The 18106-nt window shown below is 53.2% G+C and overlaps 6 protein-coding genes across 6 annotated transcripts; 3 read left to right on the forward strand and 3 right to left on the reverse strand.

The window, feature by feature from the left end:
• Positions 1 to 318: 318 nt before the first annotated feature.
• TGAM01_v201369 (hypothetical protein) lies at positions 319 to 996 on the reverse strand (the record flags this gene model as incomplete). Its single annotated transcript, XM_018804730.2, has 1 exon — positions 319 to 996. The coding sequence occupies one exon, from the start codon at positions 994 to 996 to the stop codon at positions 319 to 321; it is 678 nt and encodes a 225-aa protein (XP_018661998.2).
• Positions 997 to 2673: 1677 nt separating this feature from the next.
• On the forward strand, positions 2674 to 5088 carry TGAM01_v201370 (palmitoyltransferase AKR1; the record flags this gene model as incomplete). Its single annotated transcript, XM_018804731.1, has 4 exons — positions 2674 to 2961; positions 3058 to 4220; positions 4274 to 4386; positions 4445 to 5088. 4 exons carry the CDS (start codon positions 2674 to 2676, stop codon positions 5086 to 5088), a joined length of 2208 nt encoding a protein of 735 aa, XP_018661999.1.
• Positions 5089 to 6939: 1851 nt separating this feature from the next.
• TGAM01_v201371 (hypothetical protein) lies at positions 6940 to 7680 on the forward strand (the record flags this gene model as incomplete). Its single annotated transcript, XM_018804732.1, has 3 exons — positions 6940 to 7135; positions 7209 to 7519; positions 7582 to 7680. The coding sequence occupies 3 exons, from the start codon at positions 6940 to 6942 to the stop codon at positions 7678 to 7680; spliced, it is 606 nt and encodes a 201-aa protein (XP_018662000.1).
• Positions 7681 to 8219: 539 nt separating this feature from the next.
• Positions 8220 to 12653, reverse strand: TGAM01_v201372 (hypothetical protein; the record flags this gene model as incomplete). The annotated part of the gene is made up of 1 exon (XM_018804733.2): positions 8220 to 12653. One exon carries the CDS (start codon positions 12651 to 12653, stop codon positions 8220 to 8222), a length of 4434 nt encoding a protein of 1477 aa, XP_018662001.2.
• Positions 12654 to 13648: 995 nt separating this feature from the next.
• On the reverse strand, positions 13649 to 14434 carry TGAM01_v201373 (hypothetical protein; the record flags this gene model as incomplete). Its single annotated transcript, XM_018804734.1, has 2 exons — positions 13649 to 13972; positions 14027 to 14434. 2 exons carry the CDS (start codon positions 14432 to 14434, stop codon positions 13649 to 13651), a joined length of 732 nt encoding a protein of 243 aa, XP_018662002.1.
• A 1545-nt stretch (positions 14435 to 15979) lies between these two features.
• Positions 15980 to 17932, forward strand: TGAM01_v201374 (hypothetical protein; the record flags this gene model as incomplete). The annotated part of the gene is made up of 2 exons (XM_018804735.1): positions 15980 to 16137; positions 16189 to 17932. The coding sequence occupies 2 exons, from the start codon at positions 15980 to 15982 to the stop codon at positions 17930 to 17932; spliced, it is 1902 nt and encodes a 633-aa protein (XP_018662003.1).
• Between the last annotated feature and the right edge of the window lie 174 nt (positions 17933 to 18106).

The following is an 18106-nucleotide window of genomic DNA, read 5'->3' on the forward strand; positions in this document are numbered from 1 at the left end:
CATTTTGGATTACGAGGTTTTGAAAACAGCAGCGTGTTGTTTGCGGACTGCAAGGGATAAGGATAGATCAACTACTTTGCGTGGGCCTGATAGACTCAACATCTAGGGCATCTTCATGTGTCCATGAATGGAAATTCATTAAAAGTCGTTATGTACATGATTTATATAAATGTGAATGGAAATGTCTGATTATCATTACTTTTTGCCTGCATTCTCTCTCCCATTTCCCCCATCATTAAAACATTCATAAATCCAGATGCCATAAGTATTCATACATGACCCAGTAAAGTCTATAATCCCATCAATACACGTGCCACTTCATCCGACTACCCTCTGGGCGATCCACCACCACCACTTATCAGCGCCAGGCTCTTCCGTCAAGACGCTGCCAGCCAGCACGTCGATATCAATGTCAAACTCGTTCATCTGCTGGAAAGTAAACTTCTCGGATCCGTACTCTCCCAACCAGCCATCCTGCTCCTCTGAGCCAATATCGTCGATTCCAACACCCGAATCGAGCAGGCCCTTGCTTTTGGAGGCGCGAATTCGGGACAGCTCCGTCTCCAAGTGGCTCTTGACCATGGTCGCAGGCAAGGCAGTGAACAAGTCCATCTTGTTGGCCGCAATGAGCACCGGGATAGAAATCTTGTCCTTGCCCTTGGAAGAAGCCCTCTTTTGCAGAAACAGCAGCACGTCGTAAAGATAGGCAGCCGTGGGCGCGAGTGTCTCCTGTTCGCCCAGAGCGGCCGCGTCAACCATGAAGACAACAGCCTTTACTTTCTCCGTGCGAGCCAATTTGCCCATGGACACGTTGCGAAGCTTTCCGTGGCCGGGGGTATCAACCAGGAGAAACTTTGTGTGCGTGCCCGTGGCATCTTCGTAGTTGCGGAACGAGGCCTTGGTGGCAGAGTCGGTGGAGGCGTTGAGCTCGATCGAGTGCGCGATTTGCGAGGTGTGCGTCTTGGAAGGATTTGCGCCGCGCTCGAAGAGGGTCATGAGGGAGGTTTTGCCCGAGTTGTCGGGGCCCAGGAGGAGGACGCTGGGCGGGACGGTGTATGATGAAGAGGAGGCGAGGACGAGGTGGAAGATGAGGGGGCCGCCGAGGATGATGATGATGCCGATGATGACGAGGGGGATGGACGGCGTCATGATCGTCTCGACGATTTCGGTAAAGGTAGCCATGGTGGGCGGATTTCTGGTTGTTCGTCGTCTTGATGAGGGACGAGCTGCTGGATGAAGTGCTAGCTATTTGAACTGAACCACCTCGCAGAGCTGCCAGCAAATTCAGCAGCCCCTGTCGCGATGAGACGATGTGGCCTGATGGATCCAACGGACGATTGTCGATGCAGGGAATTGGGCCCCCCGTCCTCGTCGAACGATGGAAGTGCGCGCGGATGTTGGAGATGCCGAGTCGGACGAGATGCGATATAGACGATTCTGTCAAGTTTGGGGGCCTGTAAGTTGTCCCCAAGGGTAATTTTTGGTGGGGGCAGCTGTGGCGGCGATGGAGAGGTTGCGCCACAGTTGGTGATGGAGAAAGCTCGGTGTGGCTTTGACGCAGGTGAAGGAGATGATGCAAGTTGTGGAAGTACCTGAATTAATTCCTTTCATTCTAATTGTTTTCTTTCATTCCATTCTGATTGTTTTTCTTCATTTAACATTTAGAATCTCAATGATTAGAAATACCCTCCATTTCCGACCAGAACGCTGTTATAATTGCTGGCTGGCATCTCATGTGCTCAGCTATGATATTGACCTTGTCTTCAGCTGGCATGGATAGGGCATTCAGCTGAAATGTCTTGGAAAGCAAATACTAGCGACGAGACTCGAACAGATGGGAGATACACAATTGCGTATATGCATGGGTACGTATATATAGGACCAGCACCGCATCTATACAGGGCAATCCAGTCTTAGAATCCCATACACCACAGCATCCAAATCGTGTTCATCTAGTTCATCTCTAGATTGCTAAGCGCTGCATGGGCTCCCTCCAGGCCTCTAGCCACTAAAACGGCCTAGTGACGGAGCGCTAATCTCCCAATTTCAACCCCTGGATCGTCACCTTCAGGCAATTGCATGCTTGTATAGGTAGTAGTTGATCCATGGATGCGTTTGCTGTGCCCCAAACGATTGATCCTTCCTGCTGCCAAATTCTCGCCCCTCCCTTGTAAGTATCACTCTTTGCTTTTTCTTAATTTCTTAATTTCTTCCATCTATTCTCTTTGACTCCAAGTCATCGTACTCTTTGTCTTTTTACTAAAATCTCAGCGACTTCATGGCTGTGCTGCGCCATCTTCAGTCCCTCCACTAGCATCGCGTAATACGGCGGCCGTTATCGATATCGCATCTTGTCTCTGATCTGGATCCCGTCGTTTCTCTCTCCACCAAGTCTCACCCTCGTCGATCTCTAGATCCGTCTCGTCATCTTCCTTGCCTAACGAGCCGCCAAATCCGAGAGAGCCCGCCCCTGGCCGTTTAGTCTTTTTGTTCCCTCTGTCGCTTCTGCAGCCGAAAGGGCCTCTTTGCGTATCCGTAATCAAGGTACGGACGGGCTCAGCCCTTGAGCCTAACAGCGGCTGTGCAGATCGGCTCGGCTCGACTCTCTCGTTTCTTCATCTCTCGCTTCCTCGTCTTTGCAACTCTTCTCGATTCTTTGGTTATTGCCGTTACATGGGTAGTAACAAGCCGCCAGCCCGCGCAAGGAACTCTTCGGCCGCCTCATCCACCACCGCTGCGGTCGCGCCTTTGCGAATGCAACCGTCGTCCAAGTCCGCAGCCGCCGTGCCGAAGCTCAACAGCGAGATGGAGATGGGCAGCCTGCCGGCGGACGAGGCCGCGCCCGAGAACGACATCATGCAGCTGGCCCGCATTGGCGACATTCCGGGCATGGAGAAGCTGTTTGAGTCGGGCGAGTTCGACGCCACATACACCGACGGCGAGGGCATCACGCCGCTACATGTGAGTGCAGTCCTACAGCTGTAGTCAAGCTATGGCCAATGCTTGCGATCAAGATATAACACATCCAAATCCAGAGCTATAACTGACGTATTCCAGTGGGCTGCCATCAACAACCAGTATGCCATGTGCGCATTTCTCATCGAGCACGGCGCCGAGCTCAACAGAAAGGGCGGCGAGTCCATTGCGACGCCTTTGCAGTGGGCAGCCCAGCGATGCCACTTCTACACCGTCAACCTGCTGCTCCAGCGCGGCGCCGACCCTCTGATTACCGATTCCCAGGGCTACAACACCCTCCACATCTCGACATTCAACGGCAACGTGCTGCTCATCGTCCTGCTGCTCCATCAAGGCATCCCAGTCGACGTCCTCGACAGCTTCGGCCACACGGCGCTCATGTGGGCGGCCTACAAGGGCTTTCCGCAGCTGGTGGACATCTTCTTGCGATGGGGGGCCAACGTCCATGCCACCGACGAGCAGGGCTTCACCCCGCTGCACTGGGCCCTGGTCAAGGGCAATGCCGCCTGCGTCCTCAAGATGATTGAGTACGGCGCCGACCGCTTTGCCAAGACCGACACGGGCAAGACGCCGGCCCTTACCGCGACCGAGCTCAACACCACGCCGGCCTGGCACCGTGCGCTGCGGGAGTGCGGCTATGACCAGGACGGACATGTCGCCGTGCCTCCGTGGCCGGGTGCGAGCTACTTCTTAAAGGACAAGAAGGCTTTCATCAACAAGTTCATGTTCTTGTGGCCCTTTTTGATGGTCTGGATAACGCTGATGATCCTGTCCCACGGCGCCGTATACTTTGGCCTACCCCTGGCGGTGGGCGCGGCATACGGTCTCTTATATGTTGCCAAGCAGGTGCTTGAATATGCTCCGTCCGACATGCGATCATTTCACAAAACTCCCTGGATGGCTGGAATCTTTGCAGGGTCGCTGTTCCTGGTTGGCTTTAGCTGGCTCACGGTCATTTTGCCGTCCACCATTGGATGGTGGGGTGGATCTTCGCATACGCTTTTGAATCTCGCCTTCGGAGCTGCTTTTGGCACGACGGCCTTTTTCTATATCGCTTCCATGAGATACGACCCAGGCTTTGTGCCTAAAATGAATGGCATTGCCGAGCAGAAAGCCGTCATTGACGACCTTCTCAAGTCCTGGAAATACGATGATGCTAACTTTTGCGTCGTCTGTATGATTCGAACGCCGCTTCGAAGCAAGCACTGCCGTCGTTGCCAGCGATGTGTGGCCAAACATGACCAGTAAGATGGCTCCAGTACTCATGTCAAGAAGCAAGCGAGCTAACAACTAATAGTCACTGCCCATGGATCAACAACTGCGTTGGCATCAACAACCACCGCCATTTCTTCTTTTACCTCATCTCCCTAACTGTCGGAATTCCCCTGTATGACTGGCTGCTATATTATTGTAGGACTGGACATCTCCCAACCTGGGTACATCTTCCCGCTGACACTTCGCTCTATAGACTATGCTCAAATCACCCCTGAAGCCCCGGATTCATGCTTTCTTTTCGGACCTAATACTTGTCGAGTTATAAACGCAGATCCTTACACACTTTGCCTCGCCATCTGGGCATCACTTCAGCTTACATGGGTTTCTATGCTTGTCTTTACGCAGTTCATTCAAGTCGCTCGTGCCATGACTACGTACGAGAACATGACGGGCATCCGCGCCAATACGTCTTTGTCCAATGCCTTTACATCTACTGGCGCTCCGCTCGACCCCAACCATCCGTCTGTGACAGCTCCTGCACCAAGTGGTGCTCACGCTAGCCATGGCCACGGGCACAAGCACAAGGGCGGCCTCATCAAGCAGTGGAGTCAACTCCTCGGCGTCGATCCCTTTATTGAGACTATTACCGGTCGTGGCGCCGCTACCGCCAAGAACAAGCGCAAGAAGAAGAATCCCTACAGCAGGGGCTGCGTTACCAACTGCAAGGACTTTTGGTGTGATTCAGCTCCCATCTTTGGTCAGCGGGAACCAGGACAGGCATCGCTTGGTGGCAGTAAAGTTGACTACACAGCAATGTACGAGACGCCTACTCTTATGAGCATCACCGGAATAAGAACCCGAGGCGATTACGAGGCCGTCGAAACGGAAGAAGTATAAGCCACAAGAAAAATGCGTGCAGCGTTTGTTGTTTGGATAGAACTTGAAAAGGAATAACTGATTGTAATATGGTCCGATGAAGGTATGGCTAGAATCTTGGAGGGAGGCTAGCCTGGTTTAAATTTCTCTCCTCGTTTTTGATCTTCTCTTCTCTTCTGCTGCTGAGGATTGGAACCAGGGTACAAACGTGTGTTGGAGTGTTGTACTATCTTGGATTGGTCACAAAACTGGGATGATGGGTGATGACACTCGAATGATTAATGACAGCCACTCTGATAGAAATGAAGGCATGTGCCACATGGCGTTAGAGAGGCACGGTTTGGCTGCATAGCACCGCATATTTGCTCAGAGACACGTTTTATAAATTATCATTACGAGCATGGGGATAGCAAAATAATCATGTAATCGACGGGCGGCCTTGGGCTGTCCAAGTCTTGGATGAAGAGATCAATGCGCAGAAGACTCTATTGCTCTATTGGCTGTATTGAGCACCTTCAATGCTGCAGGGAATTGTTTCCACCGGCTTATCTCAAGCCGTTTGCTCGAGCTGTTAGGTGCCATCTTGACTACCCTGGAAATGGGACGCAAGATCAGTCTGTCGTATTCCAGCTCTAAGGGTGGAATGGTGGAATGGTGAGCGGGAACTGAATGACAGCTCAAGACCCTAAGAGTTACCCTGGGATTTCTTCAAGAACTTACCGATACATTACTAAATCGTTAACACCGCGGAAAATACACCAACTCATCTTTGTCCGAGCGATGGAATCGGAAGTATTCACAGTAATCTCCGAAGACGGATTTCCTGCGAGATGCCGAAGGATCATAACGAGGATTACCGGCACTTGCGGATTACGTACTTGCTCCACCTCTACCATGGCCGTATGTACCGGATCTCAGCAGTTCTATCCGATGTCCATCATGTCTCTAATCATATTGCTGTAGAAATGGGACAACTCCTTGCTGTAAGTAACCTCTTGAGCAGTATGCTAACCTACGCTTACAGCATGTTCGGCAACTCAATCTGGTTGCTTCGATTCGGTACTTGTATGAGGGAATAAGCAGTAAATGGCTATAGTTATAGTGGAGCCTGAAGTAGGAATGGGTGTAGGTATTCCTGCAGACGCATGCAATGACTGCATTTGCAGACTTGGGTGGAAACGCAAACAAGGTAGACGAGTTTACGTATTCGCAGAAAAGATACAGTATCTGTACAATGTAGAGAGATGAGGTATATCACATTATTACTTTGACATTCTTATTCTCCTAGGCTACTATTGTAAAAGAATGAAAGCTATCTAGTTGATGAGTTGACTAGAGTTATGGTCACTTACAACGCCATAAGGTGGGTTAGAAGCGTATGGTTACAACAAGGCTTAGGCTTATGTATGCTAACCACTTTAGTCCAGTTGATAGTTGATCAACGGGCCCTCATGTACAGTAGCATCAGATGAGCCATTCTGACACCCAAACACCAAAGCGAGCCGAAAGAGCCCTTGAAGGAGTTTTGCGTGCAGCACAAGCGAGTCCGACATGACATCCCTGTTAGGATTTGACAGCTTATAGGACGTACAATGTCAATCGCCGCGGGAAGAAGTGGAACGCGGACACCAGTGGATCCTGGATCCGGAGTCTGGAGGAATCCGCCGGCCACGAGAGTCTTGCCGACTTGTGCATATATAGGTATGTATGGGTCACTCGCTTTCATATGTTTTAAATAAAGAGGCAAAGTATACAATCTCTTAGCACTTGTTCGCCAACACAGCACCGTGAGATTTACCGTCGAGCTACAATTGTCTCCCAAGATACAAGTCAACTACATCGTATATCTCGTCGAATCACAATACCGCCAAAATGCCCCTCACCGAAGTCGTATTCCCAGTGTTCAAGCTGGACCCCGAGACCCTGGCAACTCTGCAAGCAGCCACACCCACACTATTTTCGACTATCAAGGGAGTTCCGGGCCTTTTGAATTTCTTACGGGGGCCGCTTCTTGAGGAGAATGGTCAAGCTGTTGATCCAAGCACACACAGAAGTGTACTTTCTCTTGGTAAGCTCAAATATCATTTTTGATTTGATGTTCTATTTGCTGGACATGCTGCTAACATTGTGTGTGCAATTAGAGTGGGAGAACGCAGAGTCTTTCCACGGCTTCTACCCATCCTCAGACGCCTTCCTGGGCTTCATCAACATCGTCAAGCCATTGGTCGCAGCACCGCCTAACCCTCAACTATTCCAGGCCGAAAACCGATCGACGAGCTGTCTATCCTCGAGCCTCACGCAGATTATCAAGGGCAAGGCCGCCAGCGGGACGGAAGAGACGTGGAAGAAGATCGAGCAGCTGCTTGGGGAGAAAATACCCACGTACCATGCGAACGGAATTGAGAAGGATGCGGCTGAGTTTCTGGGCTTGATTGGCTGGAAGAGCAAAGAGGTAATTTATGACTCGGGATGTTTGATGTTTTTTTTTTTTGCGCTTGCTAATTGTGGTGTTAGGAGTATGAACAGTTTGGAAAGCAGAAGGAGTTTTTGGAGTTGGTTAAGCAGCTTAATGCTGACAATATCCTTGTACAACTGACCAAGATTGACGTTTAGACAAGGAATGAAGAGGAATGTTAGCCCGGCCATGATAGGATATGCCAATCCTCTATCACAGTATTAGTTATCTGTGCGACTTATAGGCCTAAATACCACTCAATACAGTTAAAAGCAGCGATATCGAATTCGTGTTGTATTCTTAATATTTCTGTCTCGTCTAGTAAAAAAAATGACAAAGTACAGTTTAACACCGAAAAGTATACATCAATGACGTTAGGATTCTCTATTTTCGGTCTTTATAGTCATACATGGCCAGTACGAAACCAGGATGGACAGCTCTCTTAACAAGACATCTCAACATGGCGATTAATGGATCAAAAAGCGAAATACTGTAGCGAGATATCACAGCCATCAGTCAAGTCAAACGATATCACTCTTCATCTACACATCTTCTCATAAATCCTAAACAATTCGCTAGGAGCAACGCTGTCACTCTATATCTATACTACTCCCAAGTATAACCAAATCACATCGTCCATATACACAAACCATTAATCGTAATACAAGTATACACAATATACTTCTTTCCTCACCACTCACTCTTCCCCCTGAGTTCTTCCCAAATCCCCCGCAGGACCACACTCCACAACCCTCCCCCCCTCCAACCTCAAACACCACGTCGCATCCTCCACAGCCTCCAGTCTATGCGCAATCGTAATCACCGTGCTCTCCTTCAACTCCGCCCTCAGGATCCGCTGCACCGTCGCCGCCGTCATCCGGTCAATCGACGCCGTCGCCTCGTCCAGAATCACCAGCCCGCTCCGTCGCAGCACCGCCCGCGCAATCCCCACGAGCTGCCGCTGGCCCTGGCTGAGATTCTTGCCCGCGGCGTCAATAGGCGAGTCTAGGCTCCATGAAGCGCCGAGGACGCGGTGGATGGCGTTTGAGCAGGCCGCGTCGGAGAAGTCGCCCGCTGGGTCGATGTTGTCGCGCAGCGTGCCGGGGAAGAGCGTCGGATCCTGCTGGATGAAAGTGACACGGTTGCGGAGGGCCGTTCGGTCCATCTGGGCGACGTCGACGCTGCCAATCTTGAGAGTCCCGTGGGCTGGCGCCTGCGTCATGAGGAGGGCGTTGGCGATGGTCGACTTTCCGGAGCCGGTCCGTCCGAGGACGGCGCAGGTCGAGCCGCCGGGGATGGAGAAGGAGACCTTGTCGAGGACCGACGGCAGATGGGCGTCGTACTTGAACGAGAAGTGCTCAAACTTGACGTCGTCGCAGGGCCGCGGCCAGTCCTCAGGAGGGTCCTGGTCGCCTTGGGGCTCCTCGGGGATCTCCTTGAGCATGTTGACGCGCTCCAGGGACACGGCGTCCAGCTGCAACTGCGCGAACCGCTCGCACAGCTGCTGCACCGCCGCCATGGCGATGCTCGTCTGCGTCAGGACGAAACCAATCGCGCTCGCCGGCATGCGGCGCCACACCATGAACAGGATCAGCGCGGTTCGCGTGGCGATGGAGCTGAAGCTGAGCCGCAGGTCCAGCCAGAAGGCCATGCTCCAGAAGAAGTGGTCCTGCTTCTGGAAATCGTCCACGGCGTCGAGGTGGCGGTCCTGGAAGCGCTGCTCGACCCGCAGTGCGCGGATCGTCACCAGGCCGTCCTGCATGACGCCGATGTTGGCGATGATGGGCGTCAGGTAGCGCATCTCCATGCGGCGCAGGCAGCGCGAGACGGGCACGTAGATGCGGAAGAAGTACACAAACGCGACGGCCACCGCGGCGAGGATGATGAGCAGCAGCGGCTGGTGTGTGGCGATGGCGATGAGGCTCATGACCAGCGCAATCAGGTTGAAGACGAACGACTCCAGCGGCGCGACGATGCCGCCGTCCACCATGCCCATGTCGGCGATGAGGCGGTTCTTAAGCTGGCCCGTCGGCGTCGTGTCGTGGTAGCGGAACGTCGCCCGACTGACCTTGTCGATGGCGGCTTTGAAGAGGCCCTGCGCGGCCTTGACGCTGATTCTCGCCAGCAGCAGCTGCGCAACGGCGTACGCCAGGATCTGTCCTGCCGAGAGGCTGGAGAGTACCAGGATCCAGGCCTGGGGACGAGTCTCCGGGCTGGGAAGCCCCCAGTAGGAGCTTGTCATGCCGTTGCCGACGGAGTTGGCGCCCCATGCTTCGAGAAGTCGGGCTCGTGAGATGTCGAGGAAGCGAGACAGGCCGTATGCGATGGCGAGGAGGACCCAGAGGTGCCAGCCGCCGGCTTTCATGTATTCGAGATAGACACTGAGCGATACGCTTCCTGTTTTGGACGGCTCTTCGGGGGCGTCCTTGAGCGCGGCAATGTCCTCTGCGTGGATTTCATGAGATGCCTCGGTGTCGTCGTGGGTCGTCTTTCCGGATTCGTGATACGGGTGCTCAAGTTCATCTTTGATTTCCTGGGTCGAAAGGACAGTTGCTTCGCCGTCATTCAAGTCAATCACCTGGTCGGCAATGCGGAGGACAAGATCGTCTCTGTGCGTGACCATGACAATCGTGCGGCCTTGTGCGAGGGAGCCCTGAAGAAAGCGGCGAACAATGGCAGAGGCGGTATCGTGGTCCAAAGCAGCAAGCGGGTCGTCCAGGAGAAGAATCTTGCAGTGGCTATACACAGCTCGAGCAAGGGCCACGCGAGCCTTTTGGCCACCAGAGAGTCCGATGCCGCCTTCTTCGAGCTTTGTCTGGTCCCCATCAGGTAGCGAGGCAAGATCGGGCAAAAGGGCACATGCGTGAAGGACCTGGCGGTATCTAGCAGCGTCAAAGGACTGGTGAAAGATGATGTTTTCTCGAATGGTCTTGTTCTGTAGCCATGGGAGTTGCTGGCAGTATGCTACTGGGACGTCGGGTCGGATGAGGTCGCCTTCGTGAAGTTCCATTTCGTTGAGGGCGGCGAGAAGGAGGCTGGATTTGCCGGAACCGACTTTGCCTCGGATGACGGTAAGGCCCTTGCTGAATTTCAGATTGAGATCTCTGAGAATGAGTTTTTCGGTTGAAGGCCAGGAGAAGCAAGCGTCGCGGAATTCAATGTCTGTGGCGTTGCTGGGGCTGTTGGAGATGTCGTCTCTGTCGGGCTCGCTCATATACTTGTTTACACGTTCGATGGGGATGGTTGATTTCCAGTACGCAGAGATGAGATCGAATGCTTCCTTGACACTCATTTCCAGCTGAGAGAAGAGTTGGAGCGAGGGCCAGATGACGTCGTTTGGCAGACCCTGTTTCAGAATGAGGGTGTACAGGGCGATACTGGCAAGTGGATAGGAAGTCCCTCCAGTCACGCTCACGGTGGATATACCAGCAGTAACATGAGCAATATTCAGACGCTTAGCCATTTCCAGTGCTCGGAATTTCATGATTCTAGCACTCCACGAGGACGTCCAGCCATTAAGCTTCAACGGGCGACTGGCCTCGACAAAGTGAGAGACTGCCTGCGCGCGCTTGTCGGAAAAGGCAGTTCGTTGGCGTTCGAGTTTGATCAGCTTGCGAACAAGCGCCGAGTTGATGGCGAGGAAGACAATCATGAGGGCAAAGCCAATGGCGGAGGGCCAGCCCATGATGTCGATGAGGTAGTACATGGTGACGATGACCTTGATGGGCTGGGAGACGAACTTGGAAAAGTCCCAGAATCGCTGGGAGATTTCGTATGTGTCGCCTCGAACTAGGTTGACGACCTTGGCATTGGAAGCCGGAGCAGAGGCAGTTAAAAGCTTCTGTTTCGAAGAAGACGATTTGCCAAACATTCTTCCGAAAAAGGTTTGTGATTTTCCATTAGAAGCTTGTGGGAGTTCGTCATCGGGTCCTTTTTCAGTAACATCAGAGCCGGGAACAGCCCGCGTCAGGAGTTTGCCAAAAAGAGCGATAAAAGCTTCTCCGCGAGACCGTTCATACGATTTGCGAGAATACCAACCAGACGTCGTCTTGCACAACTGGCGAAACACATCAAGAAGCAGCATCACGCCACACCAAAAAGTTGCATCAACGGGGTTGCTCGAATCCAGAGCGCCATAAAGCTTGCTGGTCAGACGAATGTTGGACACCTCAGCAACCCTCTCGGCAACAGCAAGCGACGTGGCGATTGACAGATCCAAGCCGTTAGCTTCGATCAGACAGAGGAGGAGTTTGCCCTTGAGCTCTCGAAAGGCCATGTACAGCCGCGTGTGCTGAAACTCAAAGGGCAGCTGCCAGACGTCTTCTTCGGTGATTTCTCGTTTGCGAGATGCGTTGGCCAAGGGGTTAACCCAGCTCATGCTCCAGAAGCTGAAGAGGCAGAGATCGTCTTCGGGGCTGCGGAGGTTGTGCGAGGGTTGGATGCCGGGCTGGCCAATGTCCTCGCTGCCCCATGACGGCTCGCGGATGGGCATGAAGCCGATGACGAGGATGGATACGAGACAGAGTGCCATTCTGGCAAGTCGAAAGGAGTCGATGGCAATGAGAGTGCGGTCTAGGAAGCGGATGGCGTAGATAGATGTGCTGGCGCCGAGGATAGAGACATACTGGATCAACAGCAGCCGAGGTGTCTTTGTCGGACGTTCTATGATGGTGATGAGGAGGGCAAAAGCCCATGGGGCCATTTCCCAGAGATAGTCATAGCAGGAAGGGTGGATGATGACGGGAACCAAAGAGAGGACCAGTCCAGCAACGCCGATGACAACTAGGGGATACGTCCAGCTGGACCAGAATTTGCGTTTGAGGCCATCGGGGGCCTGTTCTTGGGCAAATGGCCTGAGCCACAGAGGGAGCTGGGATTTAAAAGTATGTCTGCTGACATAGAGCGTGAATATGGCAGCAGACAGCGCTGTGAGCGCGTAAGTAACGGCGAGGTCTTTCATGACTGTCACCGAGGAGCAGTTTGCCAGGCTCGGGGTTTGAAAGACGGGATCCTGGAGATGGGAGGATACATATTCTGCATAAGCATTTGACTCTGGGCTGGCTGCATTCTGGTACAATAGGTCCGATGCTATCTTGTGGCTGCTGGCCGCAGCAACGCGAATCTCGTCCATGGTAAAGTTTTAAGGTAAAGTTGCAGGCTAGGCAAGCCAGTAGTTAATTGGAGCAGAGGGTCAAGCAAATAGGCGCAGAAGGCTTCGAAATAGAGAATGAGGCTTGATATTGAAACTATAGCCAGAGAATAAAATCAAGAGAAGTATAAAAGATGGAAAGTTAAGCTTGCAGCGTGTAGGCGCGTTGGCTGCAACGTCGCGGATGTAGTGAAGCAGCGGTCATTGATACTTGCGCAGGCTCAATTACAGTGATTCTGCCGTATAAACTGATCCGTAAGCATTCAACCTCTGATCCAGCACGCGAGGTCAACAGTGCAACGCCAATTGGCCATGTTCAAGCGCAAGTATCGCGGCCAGAGGTTGTATGTGTACAACCACGGAGGTTGGAGTTGAGTTCAGGAACAGAGTTGGTGGCGGTGGACGAATGGGTCCCCAGTGTGGGTGGAGACGAGGCAGCAGTGTGGGGGGGAACAGTAAGAATTGAGCGAAGCGGTTTCTGCAGATTCCGTAAGCTGGAGGTGATGCACGTGGTGAGCGATGACTTTTGTGGTGAGTCTCAGACGACATCTCGTTGTGACTGCGATGGTGGTTAGCAAGTTTGCGTAACATGAAGCCATGTAGGAAAAGGTAGAGAAAGAAGCAATTGAGTCTGAATTAGCGACATCAATTCACGGTGAAGTATGAAGGTGAATGATGAATTGTATGAGCCTCAATAAACGTCTCGCTGCGTCTGCGACAGTGGTTAGCAAGTTGGTACTCAATATGAAACCAAGCCATGTATAAACATGCAACGACACACGCACTGAATCCAACTCAGCAACATCGAATCACAGTAAGTCTCGATTCAAAAACCATGTCTCATTAAGAAAATATCATTATTCAGTTTTGCCTGTTCCCAATATGTACCCTGAGTCGAAACTTTTTTATACGTCGCCTCATAACAACGAAAAAAATCAAATTTTAAATGCCACAAACATCTCGCTTTTTATACGTCCTTAAATCATCAAAGCGCCACCAGCAAGAACCATGGACACGGCGGTCAAAGCACTGCCCAGGCCAAAGGCAGAGACTGACCAGGCAGCGAGCTGGCCGGGCGCAGCGTTGCCCGAGGAGGTGGCAGCAGCGGCACTGCTCTGGGTGCTGGAGGGCGTAGAGGAGGATCCTCCGCTGGTGCTGTTGGAGGAGCTGCCCGAGCCGGAGACGCTGCCGGAGACGAGGGCGCTGAGCTTGGAGTCGGTGGTGAAGCTGGCGGTGATGGAGGCGTTTTTGCAGGCCGAGGGGGGGTCGACGGAGCCCGAGACGAAGTTGGCAGCAACGCACTATTGAAATTAGAAACTGTGTATTTATTTCAGGGGCTTTTGTTCCCGACATACCTGGTACAGCAGACCGTCTGGCGCATCCGTCACAACGCTAATGACGCCCTTCTTGCCGGCATAGCTCGACGGCAGCGTGATCTGCGGCTCGCAAAAGTCACCCAGGCCGCTCTGCTGGACAATGGGGAAGATTTGCTTCCAGCCCGACTGCGCAGTGCCGTCGAGAGTGACGCGGAACAGCCAAGTGACCTGGTTGTGGGTGGCGCGCATGGCCAGCGAGTCGCCGCCGACGTGGAAGTCGACGAGCTGCTTGGAGCCGGACGAAATGTCGGGCGTGAAGCCGCCGCAAGGGGCAGTGCCTTCTTTATCGTCGTCGAAGCCGATGGAGTCGGGGTAGTTCATGAGGAAGTGCGCCGAGGAGACGGAGGCGAGGGAGAGGACGGCGGGGAGGATGGCTGAGACACGCATTTTGGCGGTGGAGGTGAAGTTGAAGAGGAAATGTAGTGGTGACAGATGGAGGTTGGAGAGAAGTGAAGTTGGAGGGAGAAGAGAGAAAAGGCTTGGCGAGGCTGCCAGCTGTATTTATTCATACACCGACTGCAGTTGGAGAGCACAGAGCAACTGTTCCCCTCTACAGAGCACAGCACGCTCCACCAGCTCATCCAGATAGGGACGTGGCACCACTGATACTGAACCCATTTGGGGGAGGAGAGGAGACGGTGCTACGGCAAGGGGGCAACGGCGTTGAAACGGTAGCTTGGGGTTGAGCAAGATATCGGTCCATCGGGTTGTACGGAGGACCAACACTACAGCTGGGAGCAAACTAGAGTCAAGTCTGTTTGAGGACCATTGATTGATTGAGTCAATTCAATTACCTGTCTGCAACACATCTCATGTCAATTGGCATGTCGTTGCCATCATCACTTCCTGTACAGCAGCATCCCGATCCAACGTCCCAGCGCAGCGTAGCATCCATCAACCAGTTCGTCCGCCAGCGTCAAAGCGCCCGGGAACTACCAAGGAGCAATTAGGTTAAGCATACCAAACACCATATAGCCCTGCAAAAAAAAAAACTCCTACTCGCCGCCACTTTAGCCTCGTTCTAACGTCTCTTCTCCAATTAAATCCACGGGCTGATTTCCGGATTCCGAATGGCGGGGGAGCCAGGACAGGGACTAGCAGCGCGGCCGGCGAATCAGAGGCCATCAGGCTACCCATCTGAGCCCATCTGAGAGCATTTGAGCAAGTTTATGGTGGTGGATATTTGGAGGGGCGAGGGGTTCGAGCTGAGATGGGGTGGTGTTTGATGCTGAGGCGGAGGTTTGGGATTGGAGATGCTGGACTTGAGATGCTCTGACGCAAAGCCTTGTATAGAGAGACATATACTATGGCGATTGAGGAACGGAAGGATTGTAGACTCATTGTTTGTTTGTCATGAAACTTGGGGCTCGTGGTGGCACCTCGACTTTTGAAACCGAAGCCGGCTACAAGAGCCTCCATCTGCTGCTTCATCCACAGAGCAATAACAAACTATCAAACCCGTGATTAAAAGTCAACGGCCGCTGCAGATGACACTAAAATGCCCGTTTTAGCAACTTGATTCCGCCGCCTGCAGCTCACTTACACATTCCTTGCCCATTACTACACCTCTGCTCTTAGTAGCCCAAGCTGCACTCCACCAAGAGGAGCCAGGAACTCTCCCACCCCACAACGTTTCTCTTTTCTTCCCACCTGTGGGAGAGTTTGTTCGGCCAACTGGTTGATCCGCCGTAGACGAAACCTGCTCATCAACCTCATCTCTTCGTTTCTCACCATCTCGGAATACCGGCACGAGAACATATTCAATCGGCGATATTACAAGAGGAGTGAGCGACCAAAAGAACCCCTCACGACTGAGAGTTTCAACAAAAGAAAAGATGCATCAGTAAACTATTAGCTGGCTAATATACACACTCTCGCCTCTATCTATCCAACTATCAAACCATCACCTCTAATCTTCTCCAAACCGCCATCATGGACATGGGCGGCATGGACATGAGCGGCGATGGCATGACGGGCATGGGCTCCGACGTCAACCACCGCTTCGCCCGCGCCTACTGGTACATCGCCGCCACCGTCGTGGCTTCATTAATGGCCATCCGCGGCATCAACCACATCGGCGCCCTCAAGCGGTAGGTCACAAACCTCCAGATCCTCAGATATCCTCTGCTAACTCCCTCCAGCCTCAAAGCAGCCCGCGATCCCGCCTCAAACCCCCATCCAACCCGCCCCAACTCCCTCCTCTCCCAATCATGGGCCACCACCACCGCCATCCTCCGCGAAATCTCCCTCCCGCAGCTCTTCGTGCCCGTCCGCCACTTCTCCTGGCTCACTCCTCCGCCCCTGGGCCGCGTCTTGGTGCTGCTCGTCTACTGGTCCATCATCGCCTACTTCATGTCATGGCACGCCGTCGTCCACGATGTCAACTTCTGGGAGCGCATCGGCTACCGCAACGCCTGGGTCACGCTGACGCAGCTGCCCATGATCTTTCTGCTGTCGATGAAGGTCAACATTGTCGGGTTTCTGATTGGCACGGGCCATGAGCGGCTTAACTGGCTGCATCGGTGGGTGGCGCGCACAATGTTTGTCACGGCGACGGTGCATGGATTCCACTTTTGGACCGAGTGGGTGCTTGCGGACTTTGTCGAGCTGGAGATGGAGACGATGCCCATGGTCAAGTACGGCCTTGGTGCTTGGGCCATTTTGCTGTGGAACGTGGTGATTGGCTTTGTGCCCATTCGCAGGCTGGCATACGAGGTCTGGGTGCTGCAGCACGTTGCCGCGTCCATTGTGATGCTGGTGCTCGTCTGGCTGCACATTCCCACAAACGCCCGCTTCTTGTTCTGGCTGGCCGTTTCGTTGCTCGTCTTTGACCGCGCCGCCCGCTGGGCGCTTCTCCTGTGGCAGAATCTGAGATTCAAGACTGGCGGATCAGCATGCCAGGGCAGACGACGAGTTGGTCACCAAATCCTCGCCCGAGCAGTGGCCGATACCACCACCGTCGTCACCATCAAGGACGTACACTTTGCCTGGACGCCCGGCCAGCACGTCTACCTGTGGATTCCACGACTGGGACCTCTAGAAGCTCACCCGTACACCATTGCCTGCGCGCGCAAGATCGAAGGAACCTGCTGCTGCAACAGCGTCCAGCTCATCCTGCGCAAGCACAAGGGCTTCTCCAAGCGCATCCACAGCTACGCCTCCAAGAACCCGGAAGCGTCTCTCACGGGATTCCTCTCCGGCCCGTATGGCGCACCCCCTCGATGGGACATTTACGAAACCATGGTTCTCATTGGAGCTTCCACGGGCGCGAGCTTCACACTGCCCTTGCTAGAAGCTGCCGCTCAAGCCGACTTTGTTGGCTGCGTCAAGAGGATCGAAGTGCTCTTCGTGGCGAGAACATACCGAGAAATCGAATACTACGTCCAGCGCGCGCAGAAAGCAGGCGATTCCCTCTCGCAAAAGGGTGTCATCATCAACATCCACGTTGCAATCACAAACTCCGCCCTCGGCAGCGACGGCCTCCCCCTCTCACGCAACGAAACCAATATTTCCCACATCACAGCTAGCAGCAGTGGTGAAAGCAGCCAGAAAGAAACGATCATCAAATCATCACCCCACCAAGACTCATCCTGTTGCTGCACAGGCAGCAACGCCGACGAGAAGAAGGAGACGCAGGAGCCGCAGGAGAAGGCCTTCTCTAGCCTCCCCGTTGTCCGCGAGTATACGACACGACCGGACATTGAGCAGTTGATCCGCCAGCCTGTGGAGGTTGCGTACGGCGAGACTGCGGTGGTGGTTTGCGGAGGGCCTGAGATTGTTGCCACGACGAGGAATTGCGTGAGCAGGCTGAGTGATGAGCGGGCGGTGCATAAGGGGACTGGGGCGCAGGGCATCTATCTCCATGTTGAGGAGTATTCGTTCTGAGTGAAGAGCCCTGGGGGGGTGGATAATGAGCTGTTATGAATAATGATTTGGTTGGTTTTCCTTTGATTTTGGTTGGGGACATAGAAATATGCGCGGATAGAGAGCATATAGGCGTTGGTCAGTTTAGTCGGCATTCTTTTGAACTTTTCTGGCTGAAATTAGCCATATATAAAA

Source organism: Trichoderma gamsii (genome assembly GCF_001481775.2).
Source record: "Trichoderma gamsii strain T6085 chromosome Unknown Scaffold_3.2, whole genome shotgun sequence".
Taxonomy (NCBI): domain Eukaryota; kingdom Fungi; phylum Ascomycota; class Sordariomycetes; order Hypocreales; family Hypocreaceae; genus Trichoderma; species Trichoderma gamsii.